General features: G+C 42.7%; 1 protein-coding gene across 1 annotated transcript; it reads right to left on the minus strand.

The window, feature by feature from the left end:
* Positions 1-10,985: 10,985 nt before the first annotated feature.
* On the minus strand, positions 10,986-19,119 carry LOC134056895 (RNA polymerase II elongation factor ELL2-like). The gene is made up of 4 exons (XM_062513852.1): positions 18,940-19,119; positions 17,778-17,902; positions 11,800-11,971; positions 10,986-11,256 (listed from the first exon to the last, which is right to left on the minus strand). Exons 1-4 carry the CDS (start codon positions 19,117-19,119, stop codon positions 11,044-11,046), a joined length of 690 nt encoding a protein of 229 aa, XP_062369836.1. The 3' UTR covers positions 10,986-11,043.
* Between the last annotated feature and the right edge of the window lie 2,005 nt (positions 19,120-21,124).

Below are 21,124 nucleotides of genomic sequence, written 5' to 3' on the forward strand. Positions count from 1 at the left end.
ATATTGTAGAGCAGTTAATATGAAGATCTCATAAATGATGGAGATAAGAGACCTGGGTGCCGAAGATGAAAACTTCATTTGATAACAATAAAAAGAGCTTATCTAGCTCATCTTAATTATACTTAAAATGTGCTTTATATGGATTAAATGTATAGTGATTGAAAACTCATCACTTCTTTTATGTTGCCGAATAATTCATGCTGATCATTTTAGTCTCAGCCCACAGATTTAAAAGATAAACTCATTGCTGCAGCTTGCAGTATTGAAGCAGTGTCACTTGATTTGGCACTGAAGGGTCAGAAAGCGTTGTGAATGACAGAGATTGCCAGTGTCAGGTATTCTCAGGAGCTCTTGAACATTGCAAGAAAACATAGGTCTGATTTGCTGTCTGCCAGCAGATTTGCTGAGAGCAAAACAAATCTCAGAAATAGCCAGGGCTATAAAGCAGAAAATGGGCCAGTAGAAGAAAACCTGATTGACAGATATTGTAAGAAATCATAAAATGACAATTAAAACACATGATGCAGAATTATAAACACAAGTGGCCGGTATCACTGTATCCTGTTTTGAAAGGCAGAAAAAGTCAGTTTCCGACCTAGTTGATTATTGTACTCATTCATCTGGCAGTTGCTGAGGCAGCAGCAATGTAATTCAATCTTAAAGATTGGTTCTTGTTTAGACCACATTATAAAATTTCTTGATTATCCATGTGCGGCGTGATTTATTCTATCAGCTAATATTTGTGCTTTTCGTAAAAGGACAGTGCAGCTGTGGATTGTAAGAGAAATTTTAGATCCCAGAATTTATGCTTTCCATCTAGGAAAAGTAATAATAATAAGCTTTCATCTTCTTCCCCTCTTATTATTTTAAGCCATCTAAACCCAGAATCACTTTGACTTCCATTTTTGTCTTTACTCTTCTGGGCTACTCCACGGTTGTATATGAAGGCTTGTCAAACCTGTGATAACCAGATATCTAGAATTTAATTCCGTGGTCTCAGCACAGCCCTCTGGAACCGTTTTAAATACAAAATGTCCATAAAGGACCTACGGATATGACACAAAAGCTGTGGAACACAAAAGCCCTTTTGGATAGGCAAATAAAAAATGGCCTCTACCTTTCAAAATGCTATCAAACACTCTCAGACAGCTCCATGAAGTTTCTCTAATAGGACTGCATGTTCTTTGCATTCCTTATTTCCCCAGGGAAAATTGAGGTGTACTAGAGTTAGATAGTTCATCATTCAGGGTTGTCCTTTAGTTTCCCACGTACCTGTGCCTCCAGGGGAGCTGGGTGTCCAAACTGCCTTTAGGGCTGGTGGAGATCTCATCCTTGCTTCAGGTGCCTTAAAGTGGGCCTTTTGATCCACTGAATCTTCCCTGTGGGATCTGTTGTGCCTCATTTGCTGCTCCAGAAGGAAATGGGTCTCCCATACACACCTGCACCCCTAAGACATGGGGTGCAGGACAAGTGTCTTGGGTACAGGAGATGAGCTGATGAGGTTGAGATGAGCTGCTCATATTCTTTCTGTAGAAATAGATATGGAAATAGAAATAGAAAGAGAAATAGAGAAATAAATATAGAAATCAATTCATATAAAATATGTATATAAATAAATCTAGCTCAGCACTGAGGCATAAGGGGCTGCAGGAGATGTTTGGAGCTGCAGAGGTGCTCCGCTGGCACATCTGCTGTTAACTCCCAGGAGAAATCCAAGAAGCTTTGTTGAGGTCTCCATTGGTGAGAAGACAGCTTCTTGAAGGGCACTGACTTTGGAAATAAAATAATCCCTTTGCTGAATCACTGTGATATTTATGAATGATGATAGCAAAACTCACATTAGGAGAAGTTCACATATGTATGTGATGTAGCAATAGAAAACCACAAAATAACCCATGCAAATTTGCTTTTTGACTCTTTACTCTGAGCTTTCAACCCTTGTTGTCTCTACTTGTGTGACTACTAGAAGAATAGCAAATTGCTTTCCAGAAAGCCAATTTAATTTCAAGAGCCATCTGGAATACCAAACTAAGACTTAAAGAGAACAGAAGAATGGTTGTGATTTATGAGTATGTATCTCATTTAGACTGGAGAAAACAGAGACTGAATACAAAGGATATGCTGATCACTTCAATCTTTTCTCTGTGATCTTCTCTCAAAGTATGCGGTTTCCAACCCACTGCAGTCAGCAAGAATCCTTTCACTCACCTCAACTGAACAAACTTTTGATCATAATATAAGGCACTTCTACATGGATATTTATTAAAGATGTGATAGCCAGTCTGCTGCATGACTGAGAGATGGGACTGCAAAGGAGGGGTACAAAAAGTAATCCAAGCAAGAAGCCAAAGTCCAAGCAGAAAGAAGTCAGATTTGAAGTTGAAATCAGAGTTGAAATCAGAATTGAAGACATTGAAGTCATTGAAGTTACTGAAGTTCTTGAAGTCACTGCAGTCACTGAAGTAATGTATTGTTCTCTCAGGTCAGCCTTCTAGACTGTTGCAGCCCCAAGCAGTCACATCCCCAGGCCAGAATGTCCCCCCAGTTACAGAATCAGCCTATTGTTCGCATTACTTGGCAGCCTTACAAAAGCACATAATTCCAAAAAACCTGATAGCTGCACATGAAGCTCTTTGCTTCATATCTGTGCTTTCTTATTCCATGGTCTGTACCCGACCAAAGCCAGAATGTCTCGACCAACTGGGCTCTCTGTTCCACACCCTACTTGTTCTCCTATACCAGCCCTGTCTTTTCTACACTTATTCTGGTTTTTTGATACTATTCCTTTCAGTCAGTGACTTCTCAGCAGACTTCAGATTGCTTCAGAAAATACTTGACATAGTTTGACAGTATTTGATTCTGCCTGTATTTAACATCCTGCTTTAGTCAGCATTAAGTGTACTTCATGTTTTTCCTGACATTATTTGTACAGTCCCACTTAAAAGTAAATGTGAAAAAAAATGATTGAAAACTTGTACAAGTTGAATTAAAAGATACTGAGTTGTAGCCGTTAGGTGTATAAAATGGGTTAATATTTGAAACATGTGTTTCTGTGTTATTATTCTCAATTTTAAGCTAAATTTCTTTTTGATCTGTCTATTGCTTCATTGCCTTCCCTGAAGGGCAACCTTCTCAGGCAGGTCTAGGGAATTCCTCAATGTAAACATCCTTTTTGTCTTCTGAAAACTGACTTTTCTCTTACCTGGAAATCACAGATCACATCAGGAGAGGATGTTTTTCCAGTATCCTTTACCTGCTTTATCCAACACTAATCCGAGTCTATGCGGATTACCAGGTACCACGTGAAATGCAAGTTTGTCCATTCAGGCTTTACTCATTCTGCAGTTCTTGAGGTTTAGAGAGGGATTATCCATCAGTTCCTTGGGAAAGCAGCTCTTGAGCATACCAGACCAAACAGCATCATCTCAAATCATGTTCTCCTGTGTGTTTGGTACATCTGCTTGCCCTGCAAGACACAAAATCCAAACTTCTGAGGTTTAAGTTATGATAGAATGGAAGAGTTGTTTGTATTGTTTAATGCCACTTTTGCCCATCCATTCAGGATGATAAGAGGAAGGACTCAGAGTTGCTGGGATCATTCAGTTGTTTATTGCAACTTGAAGACTGAGACACGAGGTAAGAGAGCTACAGAGACAGGTACAACAGGCCTTTGCTGCAGTTGGTTACCTAAGAACTCTGCCTACAATGATTTCCTGTTACACATGTTTGTAGGCTGTGTTTAATGCAACCTGCAAAGAAAACATGAATTATTGATTGTGTTGTAACATTACCTGTAAGGTGTTTCTAAAGACAGCTGTGCTAGTTTGTGAGGAATTTGTCTCCCCCACAATTCTCATGATAATATTAATTTGGGATATATGAACGTTATGTAATTTAATTGCTTTAAATGCTCCCACTAATTGCTTTTTTTTTAAAACCATAAAAATATTGATTGATTGATCAGTTGATTGATCGATTGAAACCCTTGAAAGGCTTATCAGACTGGCTGAGAATTCACAAGCACACTTTTCTGCAATGCTTCTACCAACACAGATACTGAGGCTGCTGTGGATGTGCAGGACCTTTTCACAGATGTTGCACTCTTCCTGCTGGGCACAGGCATTAGCACAGAGGAATTAGCGAATGCATGTTTTGACACCACCCTGTTTGCAGTAGTCTAGGAACTGTGATTAACCCTGGTGCCACTGACAGGTCCCTGGCATGTGCTGATGCCTCCAGGTGGGGAGAAGAGACATCAGGCTCCTTGGCAGCATTCCCAAAAAGGCCACGGGACAAATGGGAAGATCACTCACAGCCAGCTGGACTTTGCTGCGGGCTCTGAATTTGGGGATTGCAGGGATCAATCCAACAGAACACCCACACTTCTGCAAAGCCTGCAGCAGAGCTTTGCTGAGAATGCAGCACTGCCCACAGTGCCCGGGGCTGACGCTGAGCGAGCCCTGCATGGGCTGCTGCCCCAGCACCATCCGAGGCTGCCTGGTGACACAGCAGGAGCTGGTCCCCACTGGCGGGGGTTTATCCTGTCCCTGGAGGAGCTCTCAGGAGCCCAGAGAGGAGCACGGGGCATAGAGCACGGGACGCTGAACTTCCATGCCCTTGTTGGTGACACTCTGGGACAGGCTCGGATCAACGGGCCGGAATGATCTGAGCAGCTCAGACGCTGGTTGCATCCACACCTGGGGCAAACAGGGCCGTAGGAAATGTATCACTGGCAGCTATTCTTTGTTTGGCCATTTTCATGGTGAAGAAAGCATTTGTATCTGAGTTTGGCTTTATTTGACTGTGTACTTTCTGGGAGCACAAAACATATTTTTCTCAAACATAAGAAAATTGATTGTTACCTTATGTGCATATGATGCTACATGTAAACCATCCTTATTTTAGATACCAGTGGCCTGCCTTAAAGAACCTATGACTTTGCATGTATTATTGCCATAATTTGGTATCTTTTGGAGGAAGCAGCACGGTTCATTTGAACTAAGGCCTTCCTTACACTTAAGAGAAACAACAAGTTGTGTGAGAGCTCTGGTGGCTATGAATGCATGAAGTGAAGAATGTTACTGCTATGGAAAGTGCACACTCTTGAACTACACTCCAGAGAAAACAGCTAGTATATATGCTCATTTATGAAGGTAAGTACCAAAATTTGAATTTATCCTGCGTTATATTGAATCCCCAATACATTTCATGATTGCATTTTTCTCTGAATTCTTACATGCTAACTTCCCTGGCAGTGACATATTCTGTGCTAAGTGCTGAATTGGATAGCTTGGTTTGGGGAGATGCCTTTAGTTAATGGCACACAAGGGTCTAAAGAGGGTGTCTGGGTGTCCCTGTGCTCTGGCACCAGCTGAGGTGTGGAGCACTTCTAGGGCTGCCCCCAGGTGTGATGAGCTGAAGTTAAAGCAGAGCCTTCTGCTGAGCAGCTGCTACCACCTGACAATGGACAACAGGGCCTAATATAAGAAACAGAGGCTTCTTCATTTCTTACTGAGGCCCAGAGTCTGATAAAATGGGTTCTTCATCCTGCTGTGATCAGTGAATCTCAGGGTGAATTTCCACAAATTTCCCACCCTGTTTCCTTTATACCTGCCAGCCACATGTGCCATGATATCCTGCTGCTCAACTTCCTTGAGAAAAGCTGTCATCTCTTTGGGACAGGCTTCTTCACTAATAGTTTGACTCAAAATTGGCTCACTGATGTCTCTCTAATTCCCAAGTTATTGCAGAGCTACAGCTGCCTTCTAGGGATGTACCCTACTGCTCCTTTGATTCCTGTGGGGTCTTCTTTGCCTACCTTTTTCAGGAATGAGCTAGAACAAGCCATTAAATGTTCAAGGGAAGGATTTGTGTTTCCTACTTCATACAGGGTCATTTAATTTGAAAAGTTTTAGACTCTGATTTTTATTTAACGGGGGGCCAGACTTGAAATTCTGACCACTCTTTGGGCCAGACTTTAAATTCTCTCAGCACACTCCTGTTTTCCACATCAAAGTTTTTACACACCAAAATAGTATGTTTCACTGAATTTTAGTAAAATATTAAATGGATTAAGAGCCCTCCACTTAGTATTGTTGCTTAATGGAGATTCCATAGTGATCCAGAATGAAGTGCTTGATTTGCACACTCCTGGAAACTCCATGCCTTCCTTCTCCCCATCCAGCCTTCAATGTAAGGAATACCAAAATTTCTTACATCATGCTATTTGTTGCCAATGTGTTTGAATATCATGCATTTAGTAATGTTGTGTTAAAGTCATCTGATACAGAATCACTTCCCAACTTCAAAACCCACGCACTTAATGTTTGACTCCAACTGCACCACACATAGACATTTTTTTAACCTACTTTCTCTGCTATAATTGAGCAGTCCTTTCTCTCTTGGATCACTAATTTGCTCAAATAAGACTAAAATGTAATCATCCTTTGTCACATGATGCTCTAGTCAGTATATTTCATTTATTCCTATTTACTAGGTATCAAGACTTAATTCTCACATGTAATAAGTACATTCTTTCAGCTTTAAGAGGCAGAGGACATGAATTCCATTGAGACTGGCTCAATACTTTTATCTTCAGAGTCACTCATGAACTGTTTCAAGTTTGCATAAACAATTTATGCAGCAGTGCCTCTAAGAGACAGGGAAAAGATGATTAGGAGCAAGCAAATCATGGCTTGCTTTGGCATGCAGAAGTCTTCAGTTCAAAAAGAGAATTTCATTACATTTTGTATGTTTTGAAAAGGCAACAGGAGAAAAAAATATCTTTAAATGTTGGCAAGTTTCAGAGATAATTATGCAAATGTTAATGTGAGAATCTACAGAGTATCCTTCTTAATGACACATGTAGCTGTGCAGGTTTTTCATTCCTACATGCACATATTTGTGAAATAACTATCCATAAAGGATTTTTTTCTAAGACTTTGCAGGAATGTTTTTATCTGATGTATCTTCCTGCTCTAAACTCTGTGTGCTGTGGAAAGAACACTAATGCCTACATAGCCTGGTTTCCTTTTGCAAAACTCTTCCTTCCAACTAATTTAAAACTTGTTCCCTGTTCTGCTTGGGTCAGCAGAGCAGTTCTAGTCTGTCTCCAGCTGGAAGCTGTCTTTCCCTTTCTTCTTCCTGGTCCAGAATCTCCTTTAATTCCTGCCTCCCACAGCTCTGCCCACTGACAAGCAAGTGCAGCACCAGTTCGTGGTCTGGATCCCTGTGCGTTGTTTGATGCCATTCTGCAGAACCAAGGGGAGATGTGTGGGCTGTGCAACTATTTGTGGATTTCTGTGTTTTTACTCCTACATATTGTCACAGATTTAATGCCACTTCTGCCCCTGAAGTCTGTGTATGTCCATTTATCTACTGCTATTGCTCAGAGCATAGTGTACCTTGTGCTTTTCAGCTGGGGCAGAATTCTTTTAGCAAACATCATGTGAATTTTTGAGAAGATACCGTGTAAGAGAATTGAAGAGAGCTGCATCATACAGAACAAGAACAGTGTGCAATATGAGGAGAATCTGAGGGAGAGGGTATGTAGTTCTTACACACTGGATAACAGCTAAAAATGCCCATTGTTACAGAACACCTTGCAGACTGCTCCTGTGCTTGCTTTGTGCTCAGCCTGAGTTGACACATGCTGGTCTCTGAGCTTGTGTATAGACAAGCAAATTCCCACAGAGGGCACCGTGCAGCCTCCAGAATGCACAAGAACTTTAGGACACATTTAAGCCTTACAGAAATATAAAAACCCCAAACCAAAATATATCACCATAACTAACTGAAAAAAAAAAAGAAGTCTAATAAAAACCCCATGGAAATTTGTTTACAGGTTATAATAAATTGTCTCATGTCACCTCCATTCTGTTAGTCAAACTACTGTCAATGTTAATACAGATGGCGAAAGAGAGGTTTCAGTAAGATTGACCAAGTTTTGGTTTGGCCCCTCCTGCAACTGGTTTGGGAAAAGAATGAAGTGGAAAAAAATCTGTTTATTTAACAGGCAAAGCAGTCCCCAGCACAAAAATGAAGAACACTAAACAACAAAACCTCTCTCTGCTCTGACAAATGAGATGACAAATTCAGCAGAGTCCCTTTTGTGGGGTGCAGCCCGGCTCACTCAGGCTGTTCTCAGTCCCTTCAGAGCTGGGAAATGCCACAGCCCAGGCCAGGCATTCTGTGCCACAGGTGCCAGATCCTGCTGCTCTTCTGAGTTTTCCAGTCCAGAGCAGCTTCCAACAATACTGAGAAAATGGAAATGAAGCACAGACCAGGGAATTTCTCTGCCTCAGCTAGTCAAAAAGGAAGTAACAGCAAAGGAGAGCTCTCCCCTGCTGTCCACTGCAGACAACACAGTCTGTGTATAGGAATGTGGGGGAGCAAGTGCAGTCCCTGATGACAAACTGTGCACCTCTTCACTCCCCCTTCACTCTTGGAACCTGTCTTCAAGTTGCAGAACTTAATAGCCAACCCAAAGAGAACAAACAACTGGGGATGCAAGCATCATAAAGTTAACCCAGGACATTTGCTCATCACAGGGCTCATAAAGTCTGAATCTAGAGGCACAAAGTTTGCATGAGTTTCTGCACTCTTGTCAGAAGGAAAACCAGTTCCATTCTAGAGGGGTTACTGGCACCAAGGCTCCAATAACCTGCACACAAAGCTCCTCATTAAAATGACAAGATTGGGTTGGAAAGAGCCATGCACTTGTGAATTGCCCTTTGGCTTTTTTCAAAGGCTTCTGGGAAGCTCTGCACACATGAGCTCAAAGCTGTCTTTTCAAAGAAATGTTGAAGAATTATGAACATTAAAAGAGCTGGCATAAGGAAAAATCAGCTGCAACAGGAAGGAACACTGAGAGTCTGGATAATCTCTCTCTGCTTTCCATCTGGGGCTTTTTGTCAAGTTTCAAACCACAGGATGCTTTATAGTCTTTGTTAGTTTACATTGCCACTCTATACACACAGCTCAGAATGTCAGCAGGTGGAGATTGTCATTTCATAGCTGAAATTGGACAAAATCTGTACAGAACACTCCCAGTTCCATGGGATGTAACCTATGGAGGTCTTACCCCAGCAGCAAGATGAGAGAACAAATCAGAGTCTAAAAAGACACATGAATAAAATTTGCAAAGAAACCACTGGGATGTGGCCAAAAGCATTTTTCCTTGCACTATTGAGGATCAGAATTCAAGTGGCTTCTAAAGAAAAAAGGGAGCCCATATGAAATGCTCGGTGGAAGATCTTCCCAAGTTACAATCCTATCACAAATGTGATAGGAAATGATAATTTCAGTCTGTGTGTATCACCTTTGGGAAAAGTGCTCTCATCTTTGGGAAAACTACTCTCATCTTCAAACAGCTTTCTGGTGTGAGCATCCCTGATGACTCTGGAGGTCAGGTACATACCTCATCAACCTGGGGACTGTGTCTATGTCAGAAAGCAAAGCAACAAGGCACTGAAAGTGGAAATGAGCATTTCAAGTACTCCTAAGCACTGCTGCTGCAATAAAAGGGGATGGGATAAGTGCATTGGTAGAACTTCCACAAAGGAAGCCAGCCACAACATATGAAGATGTAGGTGGGAAAATAAAGGCAAATGAGAATTTGAAACTTACACTTGTAAAAGCATGAAAATATGACTCCTTTATGCTGTATAGAATTGGTTAGAAGAATTGCCATGTAAGGAGTGAGAAGTCATGAAGGGGTAACCATGAAAAATCCTCAGTCCCAGCTCACTCTTGACAGCAACACTCTTGCATGTGGTTCTAAACAGCAGCAGTCAGCAAGCCAAGGGCAGGCTCCCCAGCAGAATTCACCCCAAGGCCCCTGTGGCAGAATTCCTTGTGCTGTTGCACTCCAGAGGTGTAGGAGCAGCCCTGGCCCCAGGCAAAAAAGGATACAAATCTCAGGATTTAAGAGGTGACATTTGCTTGAACTTCACTGGAAGGAGAACAAAGGGCAGCAACAGCTCAGCTGTTCAATCACAAAATGCAGCAAGATATCTCAGTTATGGGGACTTAACAGTGTTGGCATGGAGGCAACTGAGGAAGTTCTAAAATACTCTCCAAGGAAGAAAGGGGCATTCACAGCCCCATTTGACTCTTATCATATATTTTCTTCCCTCAGTCATTTTTTTATCCTTGCCCAAAAGAATGTTAATGGCATTGCTGGTCAAAACTCCACAGTGTCAGCTGAATATATTAACAACAGGAGAATTAGGAAAATGGCTGGACTTCCAAGTCCCCATAGGTCTGTGCAGGAAACAATAGCTGTGTTTCTCTGCAAAATCTAGTTGGGCCAGACATTTTTTGAAAGAACAATTGAACAGTGTCTCCATATTGACACATTCACCTGGTTTCTCTTTAAAACCTGCTGAAGTATCTTCTCTGCAACTCTTGTAAATGACTTTTACAAAACACTTGCCAAGATCTCCATATTCCTTGGCTCACTGACAAGGTCAAACCAAGGTCTACAAGGAGGAGGTGCTTCAACTGACATCTTGGTGCAGCCCATAGGAATTCCTGTGTAACCGTCCAAAATAAGGTGATTTGGGGAAGGGCTTTGCCCAAACTTTTATACCTTTGACAAAATAAGGTAAAGAGTTAAAATTAAAATACAGATCAAAAACACCCCTATACCTATCATAAAAAACTTCAGTTTACTACAATATCCTCTTAACCTGTGCATAGCCTCATAGTAGAGGTACTGGGCGTCTACCCTCTACTGAAAAAGTTTATTTCCATGGATATACCTAAGGCTTGAAGAAAAGAATTGACCAGAAGAAAGCCACTCCAAAGGCTGTATAAACAATGAGAGATAGAGTTATCAACAGTGAAATTTCTTTATTGTAAAAGTTCAAAACTAACTTCCTTCAACATCTAAAACTTCCTAAACTTCTTTGAACTAATCCTACATTTTTAACAAATAATCATCTGCTCAGTGCTATGTGCTAACTTAACTGTTCAGTGCTAACTTAAATAATCCTAAAAGCCTATTCTTCTAGTTCAAATAAAAATCCAGAGATCACTGATTTATGAGGCTGGAGCAGATGTCTGGTGCCAGGACTCCAATAATTGTTTGTCAAATTCAGATATTTGTCTGTGAATATGGGACAGCTTTTTGTGGAGGAATCGGCACCTGCTCTTAATTTCAGAGTAGCTGGGGCTACCCTGTGAAGGAGGAAGAAAAAGAAAATTAGGGCATGCAAACAGCTCTGCAGAATTTAGAATCTGATGTCTTTTGATTTATAAAAGCCTTGAGCCAGACTCAGCAGTAACCATGGCCCTGCAGGTCTGGTCTCACACATACCTCTTGTAACTGCTGATAATCTGAGAGGATTTGATGAAGCAGCATCTTCCAGGAAAAAAAAAAATAAAGAAAGTTTCGCTACCACCATAAAATGTAAACCTAGGTAAACTGTAAAAATAATCTCAGTTTGACTCTAGAGATTCTCTTCTCTGTGGGCCACCTCTCTTCTGGGACGCTTGCAAAAACAAATCCCCAACTCCCAGCATCACCCAAAATCTACAATTAAGCCTCTCAATAGGGATCACAAGGAGCACATGCTCTGAGGCTCTGCTTGGGACACATCTCACCTTCCTGTTTCTTCATAAGCACCTCAAACATGGTATTTTGGGCAGGGCCTTGCAAAAACTCAGACCCAGCCCAAGCAGTGGCTGAGCACATGTGCCAATTCTGCCGTTTCCATTTGTCCCAATGAGCAGCTCCAGGGAATCCAAAACAGTGCTGTGATGAAGCACAGCCTTCACAGTTTAATCCTTCTTTACCTGGTAGGCTTTGGAGCCTCGATTCAGAGACTTCCATTGTTCATGAAACCGTCTGAAATTCCTGTTGATCCTGACAATCTGAGTATGTAAATCCTGGTATTCCTCATAGTCTGCATTAAAGTCATCCTTGTAGTGCTGGCGTTGCTCCAAGGAGACTATGGCTATGTATTTTCTAATGGAAAATATTAGATCATTTTTCTATGAATGAACTCGAAGAGAACATTCTAATGTGTTCCTATTCCATAAAGTACATGTCTAGTTTTACACCATGCACGTGGCAAATGTCAAAACTGACCCCCAAGCTCCGAGTCAGTTGCTCTGGCTCTGACAGTTTCTACATGCAAATTCATGTGCTTGAAGAGAATGTAGACAGGTGACTCTAGAAATCTGCCACATTTCTATGACACTTAATTACTAAGAGTTTACATAGTACAGGTATTCTTCATTAACAAGTGGAACACATTTAGAAAATACTGGCAATCATTTCAAATGTCAAAGGACCAACAATGACCACAGCCTCAGGAAGAGAAGAAACATTGCTAAATAATGTTCTCTTTCTATATAGGAAAAGCTTTTAAGTTTACATTTGCTTTTGAAAATCCATTTGTAATTCATTTTTGGTAGGGACTGCTTTTATGGATATGGTTTCACAGAGCTGGACTTGTGAGCTACATTAATGTCTCCCTATCTAACAGCAAAGCAGAGCTAATAAAAATATTTGATTCTTCCAGTGGACAGCAGTTACAAAACTGAGCCTTGAACTGAGGCCCTTGTAATTCAGCCATTAAAAAAAACATCACTCTAAACGAGTCTGAAATTACAACTACAAAATCCCAAATCACATCAGCTGCTAAGGGGGGCAAAACTGATTAATGCTTAAAGATATTTCATGGAGAAAAATCTTCTTCATTCTCCTCCCCCTCCAATTAATATGAGTGATGTTTATAAAGCTCATGATATAAATCCAAGATGAATTGGCAATGAGAATGATAGACACCATTTCCCAGCACTGACACACCATTGCTTCTGCTCCTCTGGGCATGAACACCTGGTTATCTTGGAGGACAAAAACTCCCTCCACATGGAAATGAATCCTTCAAAGCCTCCTAAGATTAATTGTTGCAAGCAGTAAATACTTCACACGCTGAAATTTGGTACCAAGAGAGAAAACAGCTTGCGCCAGGGATGTGTCCCAGGCCAGATGCAGCTGCCTGGTGTGCTGGTGTGTTCTGGAAAGTACAGAGATCTTTGCAGGTTTTGGCAGGTACCAGAGAAAGAAAAGCCTGGACTTGTGCCATGTGCCCAGTGCCATTTCCTAGCAAGAGCCCTAGCACAGGCCTCCCTCAGCTGCTCCCCTGCAGGGCCAGCCTTGCCCTGAGCCTTGCCACGGAGCATCCCTGGCTGTATCCAATGTGAGCCAGGGCCCTGCCGCGCCTGCTCCAAAGGCCACAGCTGCCCCAGAGCCCAAGGGCTGCAGGAGGCCTGACTGCCCTTGCCACCATCAGTGCTCTGACAGAAGCTCTGAGCCATTCCCAGCCTTTCATACCACACACACACACACAGACACTTCTCCCTGCCCTCCTGCTCTGCAAATCCCAGGGGGGATGCAGCACCAGAGCTGCAGCTGACCCTGTGCAACTGCACTGCAGGAAGGGAGGGCCCGTCCGGGACAAACCCACCTCGGGGTCCATCTCAGCTCTTAGCCTGGGAGATACAGCAAAACCTACTCCAAATCATCCTTTCAATACTGTAAACAGCTTCACATGGCACCCCACTGCCAGTGCCAAGGCTTAATTGTTATTTCACTCACCTCAGGTAGTCAGCTTGGTTGTTTGTTGCAGACCATGTGGACACAATGGAAGTCTCTTTTCTCCCTCCTGTAGAAAAGCAGAATTTGGACACTCTTCACCAGGAGATCTTTAAAAAGCAAAAACAGACCTCCGGGATGGCCATGAAAAAGCCCTTCAGAGCTTTGTTCTCACAGGAAATTATTCAGGAAACCCTACAAAACAAACCCTACAAAACTCAATAATGGGGCAGACATAACATTCTCTACAGTAGCCAGTTCTGAGCTTTAGACAGAATGCATGGCCACTTTATTCTACAGGTTTTGCACTAGCACAGGATAAAGCCCAGCTCAGCTCTTCTGTTTTGAGGGCATGAGGTGGCATCTGGACAACCATTCAAGTCTTGCAGCAACAGATACAGCTTCACAAAAGACAACAGCTTGAGAGGGACAGAGGGGGAAAGAGAGAGACCAACATGGAGGTTCTAACAAGAAATAGAGAAAAAAGATGGAGTTCTTCATATCCAATATTTTTACTGCCATTTCCTTGCCCATTCCAGTGACCTGAGGTTTGGATGAAATAAAGCGTGGATGCAAAGTTTCTGCACTTTTGTCTGCAGGAAAATCACAGTATGTTCAATACAACTTGTAAGAGCAGCTTTGCTGAGAGCATTTCATTCCCGAAAGTGCATTTGCTCTCATGATTCAGTCTACACAAAAGCTTCAGCCCAAGCCCCAACTTGAAACACAATCCAGAATTTTCCCTCACCAGCTGCTCAGGGTTTTGTAACTGGCTCCTGAAGAACAATGCTCATGTATTTATAGATTCAAGCAGGAGTCCTTCCAAAGTCATCCCAAGGTTTGCTGGCATTGTGTGTATGTCCAGAAGAAATGTGGAAAGACCATCTCAAAGCACCTGTCCCTACAAGCACACCACCACTCTCAAGAGGCATCTGCACACTCTGAACATGCCTCCAGGCTAAACGCAACTAGTGATTTGCAAATTCAACTTCCAAAAGAGACAACACACAGAGAAAGCAACTGAACTCTGCCCTACTGGGTGTGTCCCTGGGATCAGAAGTCAAGTGTTCTTTGTGCCTTTCTGTTTAGCTTTTCAGTGTCATCTTCAGTCTTGTAAAGCTTTTGAAGAGAGAAATTCTGCAGCTAAGATACAGAGGAGCTCCTGGCAAAACCCAAACTACAACTTCAGGAACCCCAGCCCAGGGTTGGTAGCTTTTGGTGTTCCCATGAAAAGGCTGAGTTCAATGAAAAATGATGAAATCATTGAGATTTGATCTACATATTTCAGCAAACTAGTCTGCAATCAATGTGTAATGGGTTTCTGTCTTCAACATGCAGACTTGAAAGCCTGCTGGTGGAAAAAGTGGTGCCTCAATCAACTGTTACTTTTACTAGAAATCAAACTAAAAGAAAACATCCATTCTCTGTGGCTTTCTAGTTCCTGGCTCCTCATTTTTAGCAGGTTTCCCCAACATTAATCCATGGGTCACATTTCTTTCTTCTTGATTGGTTTTGCAATATAGAGGGAGAAATTCTAAAATTTAATGACGTCTTAGATAAGGTTCCAGCAGCACAGATTCTGGGCTTTGCTCTTGCTTTTAAACAACAAGACTTACAATGTAATGCAAAGGCAGAAAACAAAGTCTTGATTTTTCAGGATGGTGCATGAGGGATAATGTAGAGCAGTAATAGAGAGCAGTGCCTTCATGTCTTCAGTCCCAGGTTTCCAAGCTCCTTTTTCACACAGTGCAAGAACACACTTCACTATTTCAGAGCACAGTCAAAGAGGGATGTTCCCATAAGATAAGCCATCAGAACAAGAATTTTAAAAAAGCACAGATGGCATGAAGAAATGCACTAAGCCTTGACCTAACAGAGGTGAAGACTTGGAATTAGGAGACCAGACAGAAATGCTGTTGGAGGGACTGTGGGAAAGGAAAGGACAGCTTACATCCCTTACAGGCCAAGATCTAAGAACATCTGTGACCATCTCTATCTGTGGGTACTCAAATCTTGGGCAGTACAAAGGTGGTACCTCCAGAGGGACTTGGGGACACCCATCACCGACAAGACCAAGGCTGAAGAAAGACTGGCTGGATGACAGAGAATCCATGTGGTGCTGATATCTTCATACTTAACATCTCTCTCTCTTCCCCAAGCCCCACCTCTCTTCTCTTATTCTTTTCTAGCTCCCTACTTTGCATTTACTCTTAATAACATCTGCACACTTGAAAAGGATCTCACTTGCGCTCTAATTTGGGCAGAAGCTTCTCTACATAACCAAATCTTTCCACCACAGTTCTCCAGAGAGGACTTAGGAGAAGCAGCATATTAATACCTTCATCGAAATCCAAAGGATGAGACTGCTTCAGCCTTCCCAATTCATTTTTCTTCCCATTTGAACTGGGGACCTCCTTCTGCACCATGTCACACTCTGGGACACAAGAACTCTGGAAATTTTCATCCTGGTGCACCTCATGGGTGCAGGGGGAAATGGAGCCGACCCTTGGAGACATGTTCAAAGTAGAAAGGGATGTGGAAGGTAGCACCCAGGAAGAAGAGAGGCATGCAGCTGCTGGCTGGATGTGACTGGTGAATTGCTGGTGACCAATTCGCCTCTTCTTGCTCATCACAGGATCAGTAAAGTCAGAAGCCAGAGGGTGTTTCTGCAACAATAACAAAGTTATTTATTTATTTATTTATTCATTCATTCATTCGTTCATTCAGTCGTTCATTCATTCATTCATTCATTTATTAATTCATTCATTCATTCATCTATGATCAGGATCAGCTCCAGTTGGCTTTGTCTAACTCCCAATTCCTGCTTGTACACACCAGGAAAAGACTCAGCTCTTGCTCACACACACCTACATGATGCACCAAAGACACCCTTGGCTGGTTTAGGGTTTTACCCGTTAAAGACAAGATCAGTGCTTCACTCACCCAACCCAGGAGTACCGGCTGTGGTGGTTGGTTGTGAATTGTCATCAGGAGGAGCAAAGACATCAGTCACATGTCAGGAAATTCTTTAGGTGCTTTTAGGTAGAATTGCCTTGACTCAAGCAGCCACTCCACTCTTTAGACTCAAAAGCTGCTGGTTCAAAACTTCTTAGATTTGTACAGCAGACTTTCACAAGTGGTGACTTATGAGCCCTTCCTTTTCCCTCAGTGCCCTTCAATCATTTCTCACCACCTCCCAAGGACCTTCTCAGAGGTGCTGGCTCACAAGCCACAAAACACATGGCCACAAGCTCCCCACTCCCACAGCAAACTTGAGGGCTGAGGATGGAGTAGAACAGGACAGCCATGCTGTTCCCAGGCAGAGTGAGGGAGGAGAGAAATTAAGGCTGAGAAGGGAGTGAGGGAATACCACAGTTTTGTCATGCATGCAGAGCCAGCCCTTTGAGCCCTTCTCCAGGGAAAGAGTGGAAAGTGGCTGCTGAGCTCAAGTGTCCAGGCAGAGCAGAAAGTTGGCTCAGGACAGTGCTATTCCAGCCCTGCAGGACCCTCTCTTCTGATCACAACCTTCCTGTCCAAGCAGTCACAATGTCTGAGGCACAGCATATTTTGGCCCTGGTTTTGCACATTCCCATCACAGCTTTATCCCCATCAGCAGAGGTCTGAACATTAATACAAAACAAAGAATGTGCAAAAATGCCCCAAATACCTGAGCAGGTCTTGCTGGAGCATCTCTCTCAGAAGGCCCTGGAGATGTCACTTGGCTGGTGCTGGTGCGCTTCTGAGATGGAGCTGATTTGCTAGGAAGATGGTCAAACATTTCAGGTTACAAGGATTAAGTATCAACTGACATAGTTCTTTCCTTGCTGACAAAACAGACCTTCAATGTCAGGACTCAAGGAAACTGCATGGGGCTGAGTTGAGAGAGCTTTCAGCTGGATATCAGGAAAACATTCTTGCCCCAGAGGGTGCTTGAGGACTAGAACAGGCTCTCCTGGGCAGTGGACACTACAGCAAGGGCTTCAAAAAGTGTTTGGACAACACTCTTGAGCACAGGCTGTGATTCTCGTGGTGTCCAGAGCAGGGCCAGGAGTTGGACTCCATGACCGTGATGGGTTGCTGCTGACTCAGCATATTCTAACAAGCTCGGCTTCATTTCCCAGGGTGTTTCCTCTGAAAAGTCTCTTTTCCTTCCTCTAAAGACTGAACTTACCTAGCTAGTATTAACTTCAAATTCTCCCTATCGATTTCAGTGTAGCCAGGCCAATCAGTCTGAAGGGTTGGAAATAGATGTTCCTTCAGACTGAAGGAATTATCCTTTAGGTTCAGGTTGGCTACCTACAGGCAGACATACAAGAAAAGAAACATCTATTATGGTTGTGTTATGCAAACTAGAGAAATCCAATTGGTCCTGACAGCTGTTTGTGAGCACCCAACTCAAACTAAACAATGTCCTTCGGTACAGAGATGAATTATTCCTCTATCACATGAGTTTCAAGCCATGTCAAACTTTCACCAACTTGAAACAACCAAATATGTCTATTGATATCAGGCAAGTATTCCTTTGAAAACAACATTTAGTGCTGCAATGTGTAAGGAGAGGCTGTCAGGCCCAGTATCCCTCCCTCTTCACATGGCAGAGCCAAGGTTCATTCCTGACAAGTCCTGTTGTGAGAAGGCAGTGCACATGGCTGGCTCTATTCCTTTGACAATAAATGAGGTTCATCCCTCCCTCTAGACAAATACAAAGTCTACTCGAGAAGCTAAAATGAGGTAGTAAAATTTCAAGACCAATGACATGAATAGTGCTGGTTTAGATTTTATCACCTGTCACCTGCTCAGAGATCCTGCTGAGATGAAGACAGGAAAAGTCTCTCTCCATTTACCCCGACAATACATTAAATACCTCATCAACACAGCACCACCATGCCTTCATATCTGGCCATTCTCTTTCTTTGAAGACATTATAAACACTGATGTTCATCTGATGGTCTGTGTTGATGGCTCTGTCCCCCCAGCTTAGAAAAAATGTAGGAGTAACAAAGATACCAAAAAATGAGGATTTCATGTCTTAAAAGCAGAACTAAGGTTGTGTTGGAAGGGAAGTCAGTCTGTGAATCCATTTGATAAGCAAGTCTGTGCGTCCAAAATTGTATCTTTTTGAATTATCCTCCCTGGACATTGTTCATAGCTGAAGAAGATGTATTCTTATGTGGTATATTAATGTTGGCATAATTCAACAACAGCCATGGGGAACAGGGAGAATTTTAAAAAGAGGAAAGTTTCTTATAGAAAGATTGAAGGAAGAAATATAAATTAAGGACAAAAGAACAACGTGGTGGAAAAAATTGCTGGAACAAATGGCACAATCTCACCTGCTGGAGGATCTTTCCAAGGGTACCCTTGTCCTTTTGCATGACTCCATCTCTCTGCAAGCGGGCAAGTAACTCTGGCTTCTTGTACGTCCTCAGAGCAAGCAAATGAATCACCCTATCCCTGTAGGGTCGGCAATAAACAGCAGTGCAAGGATTCCCTTCACTCTCTGCAGCCTTCATGGGCATTGTTTTCTTCTTCTCGGGTGCAAGATATGAAGTGTTTGGCTGGGCTCTTTTGTTTACCCAAAGGAAAGGAAAACAGCAATGAATTGTCATTGGGAGCAGGCAAGAGAGCTGATTTAAACTTATGATGGAATTCTTGGGCACAAAGCTGCACTTGCATATCCTTGTGAATCCCTTCCAGCTAAGCGTATTCTCTCATTCTGTGACAAAGCCCAATCCCTAACTGGTACTGCATGGAGCATGTTGCAAGGGCACCCTGTACCCTACCAGCAACCACACCTGACTCACCTGAGTTTCTCAGTGCCAGCCCAAAGCAAAACCATCCAGACCAAGTTCCACAATTATCTCACTACTGCCTGTTTTCAACCTCAATTGCTGAAATGTTCAATATTCCCTTTGGATCTATGTAAACTATCAGCAAGTGTTACACAAATCATCATCATTCACATGATAAACAGAAGATCCATAAAAACAAATTTGGAGGTTTAGTTTCATTTCCCCAAAATACCATGATGTTGCTGCCCTAAAATGCTCAGCACTCAGCTAAGGCAGAGCAAGAGCTGCACTTTCAGTGGCAGGGATGTCCCTGCAGGCAGGTGACTGCAGCCACAGCCAGGTGAGAGCCTCTTTTTCTCAGGGCAGCTGGCTGTGCCTAATTCAGCTGTCTGCTACAGGCAGCACCATGAAGTGCCTGGAAGGGGAATATCCACCTCATGTCTGCCTGGAGCCAGGCTCTTTGGGGAAACACTACTCAGAACAGTTTAATAACAGATGGCACCACCAAAGAACACTGGGCTTTGTGCAGAGTTATGCAATCTGTGGGGAAGATGACATCATTACTTGCCTTTCACTTTCTTTGAAAAGGACCCAAAACTGTATTGTGTCTACCGTTACTTCTTACTGACCATGACAAAGAATGAAATCAAGTAACATTTTCCGTCTTGACCTTATGAAATTCTGCATGGGACTTCCTCAATGTCATTTTTGGTCAATTTCCAATGTTTACCACATAAAAAGAGTGCCTAGCTACCCCAAAGTCCACTTGAAAACCAAAACATTAGTTACCAAGGCAGGTTACTTAATTGCATTGGGTAGTCCCTACCTGGACCTCAATGCTCAAAATTCCAAACATTCCAAAATTCCAAAATTCCATCAAGCAGTATGGGGACAAGGAAGGACTGGCAGGCTTTCCAAGAGGAAAACAGGCCAATGGCTGAATGTAGTGACAAGAGATTGCAAGGCTGACCTCAGGGCAAACCACCTATAGCTGAGAACTCTGAACACACCACCTGGCCCAAGAATATGCTGCAAGAATAAATTACCAAGTTGAAATTCTTACAGATGTTGAACAAAATATGAAAAACAACCATACCTCCAAGTGGGTTATACAATTTGACAACCTGCGCAATTCCAATGTGCAATGCCTCACTGGAACTTGGCTAAAAGGCAAAAGAAATGCTCTGTAAAACTTCCAGCCAGCACTCCATTCCTGGTGATTCACCAGGCCCTTACTTTTAAACAAGAGCTCTAGTTGAAAAGTTTTGCTGTCCCATCACTAAAAACAGCTGCTCTGACACAATTCTCCCTCTGAAAGCAGCCGGCTACAAAACTGCCCTGAGACAGCGACTGTCACTTCACCTCCAATGCAGACAAGTGCTCAAGTAGCAAGTCATCCTGTCCCAGTTGCTGGAATTTATAGGCACAGGCTTCCCTTGAAATCAAGTGCCTGAGGACAACTGGACTGGCCAGAGCTCAGCTGACAAACCAGGTGAGAGTGGTTCCCAAAAAAATCACAAAGTTGGGACAGCACCCAGAGCTGGCATTGATTTGGTACTAAGGAAGCACATGCTGCAGTGAGCTCCAAGAAGAATTTCAACTGCAAATGGTGAATTTTGTCTGGAACAGGCACCAAAACCCTTTCTCTTCTCCGCAGCTCTAGGTGTATTTATTTGCATAGATGTGACATGGAAACAGTTTATCCCAGGTTAATGACATGTAACAA

Source organism: Cinclus cinclus, chromosome Z, assembly GCF_963662255.1.
Source record: "Cinclus cinclus chromosome Z, bCinCin1.1, whole genome shotgun sequence".
In the NCBI taxonomy this organism is placed as follows: domain Eukaryota; kingdom Metazoa; phylum Chordata; class Aves; order Passeriformes; family Cinclidae; genus Cinclus; species Cinclus cinclus.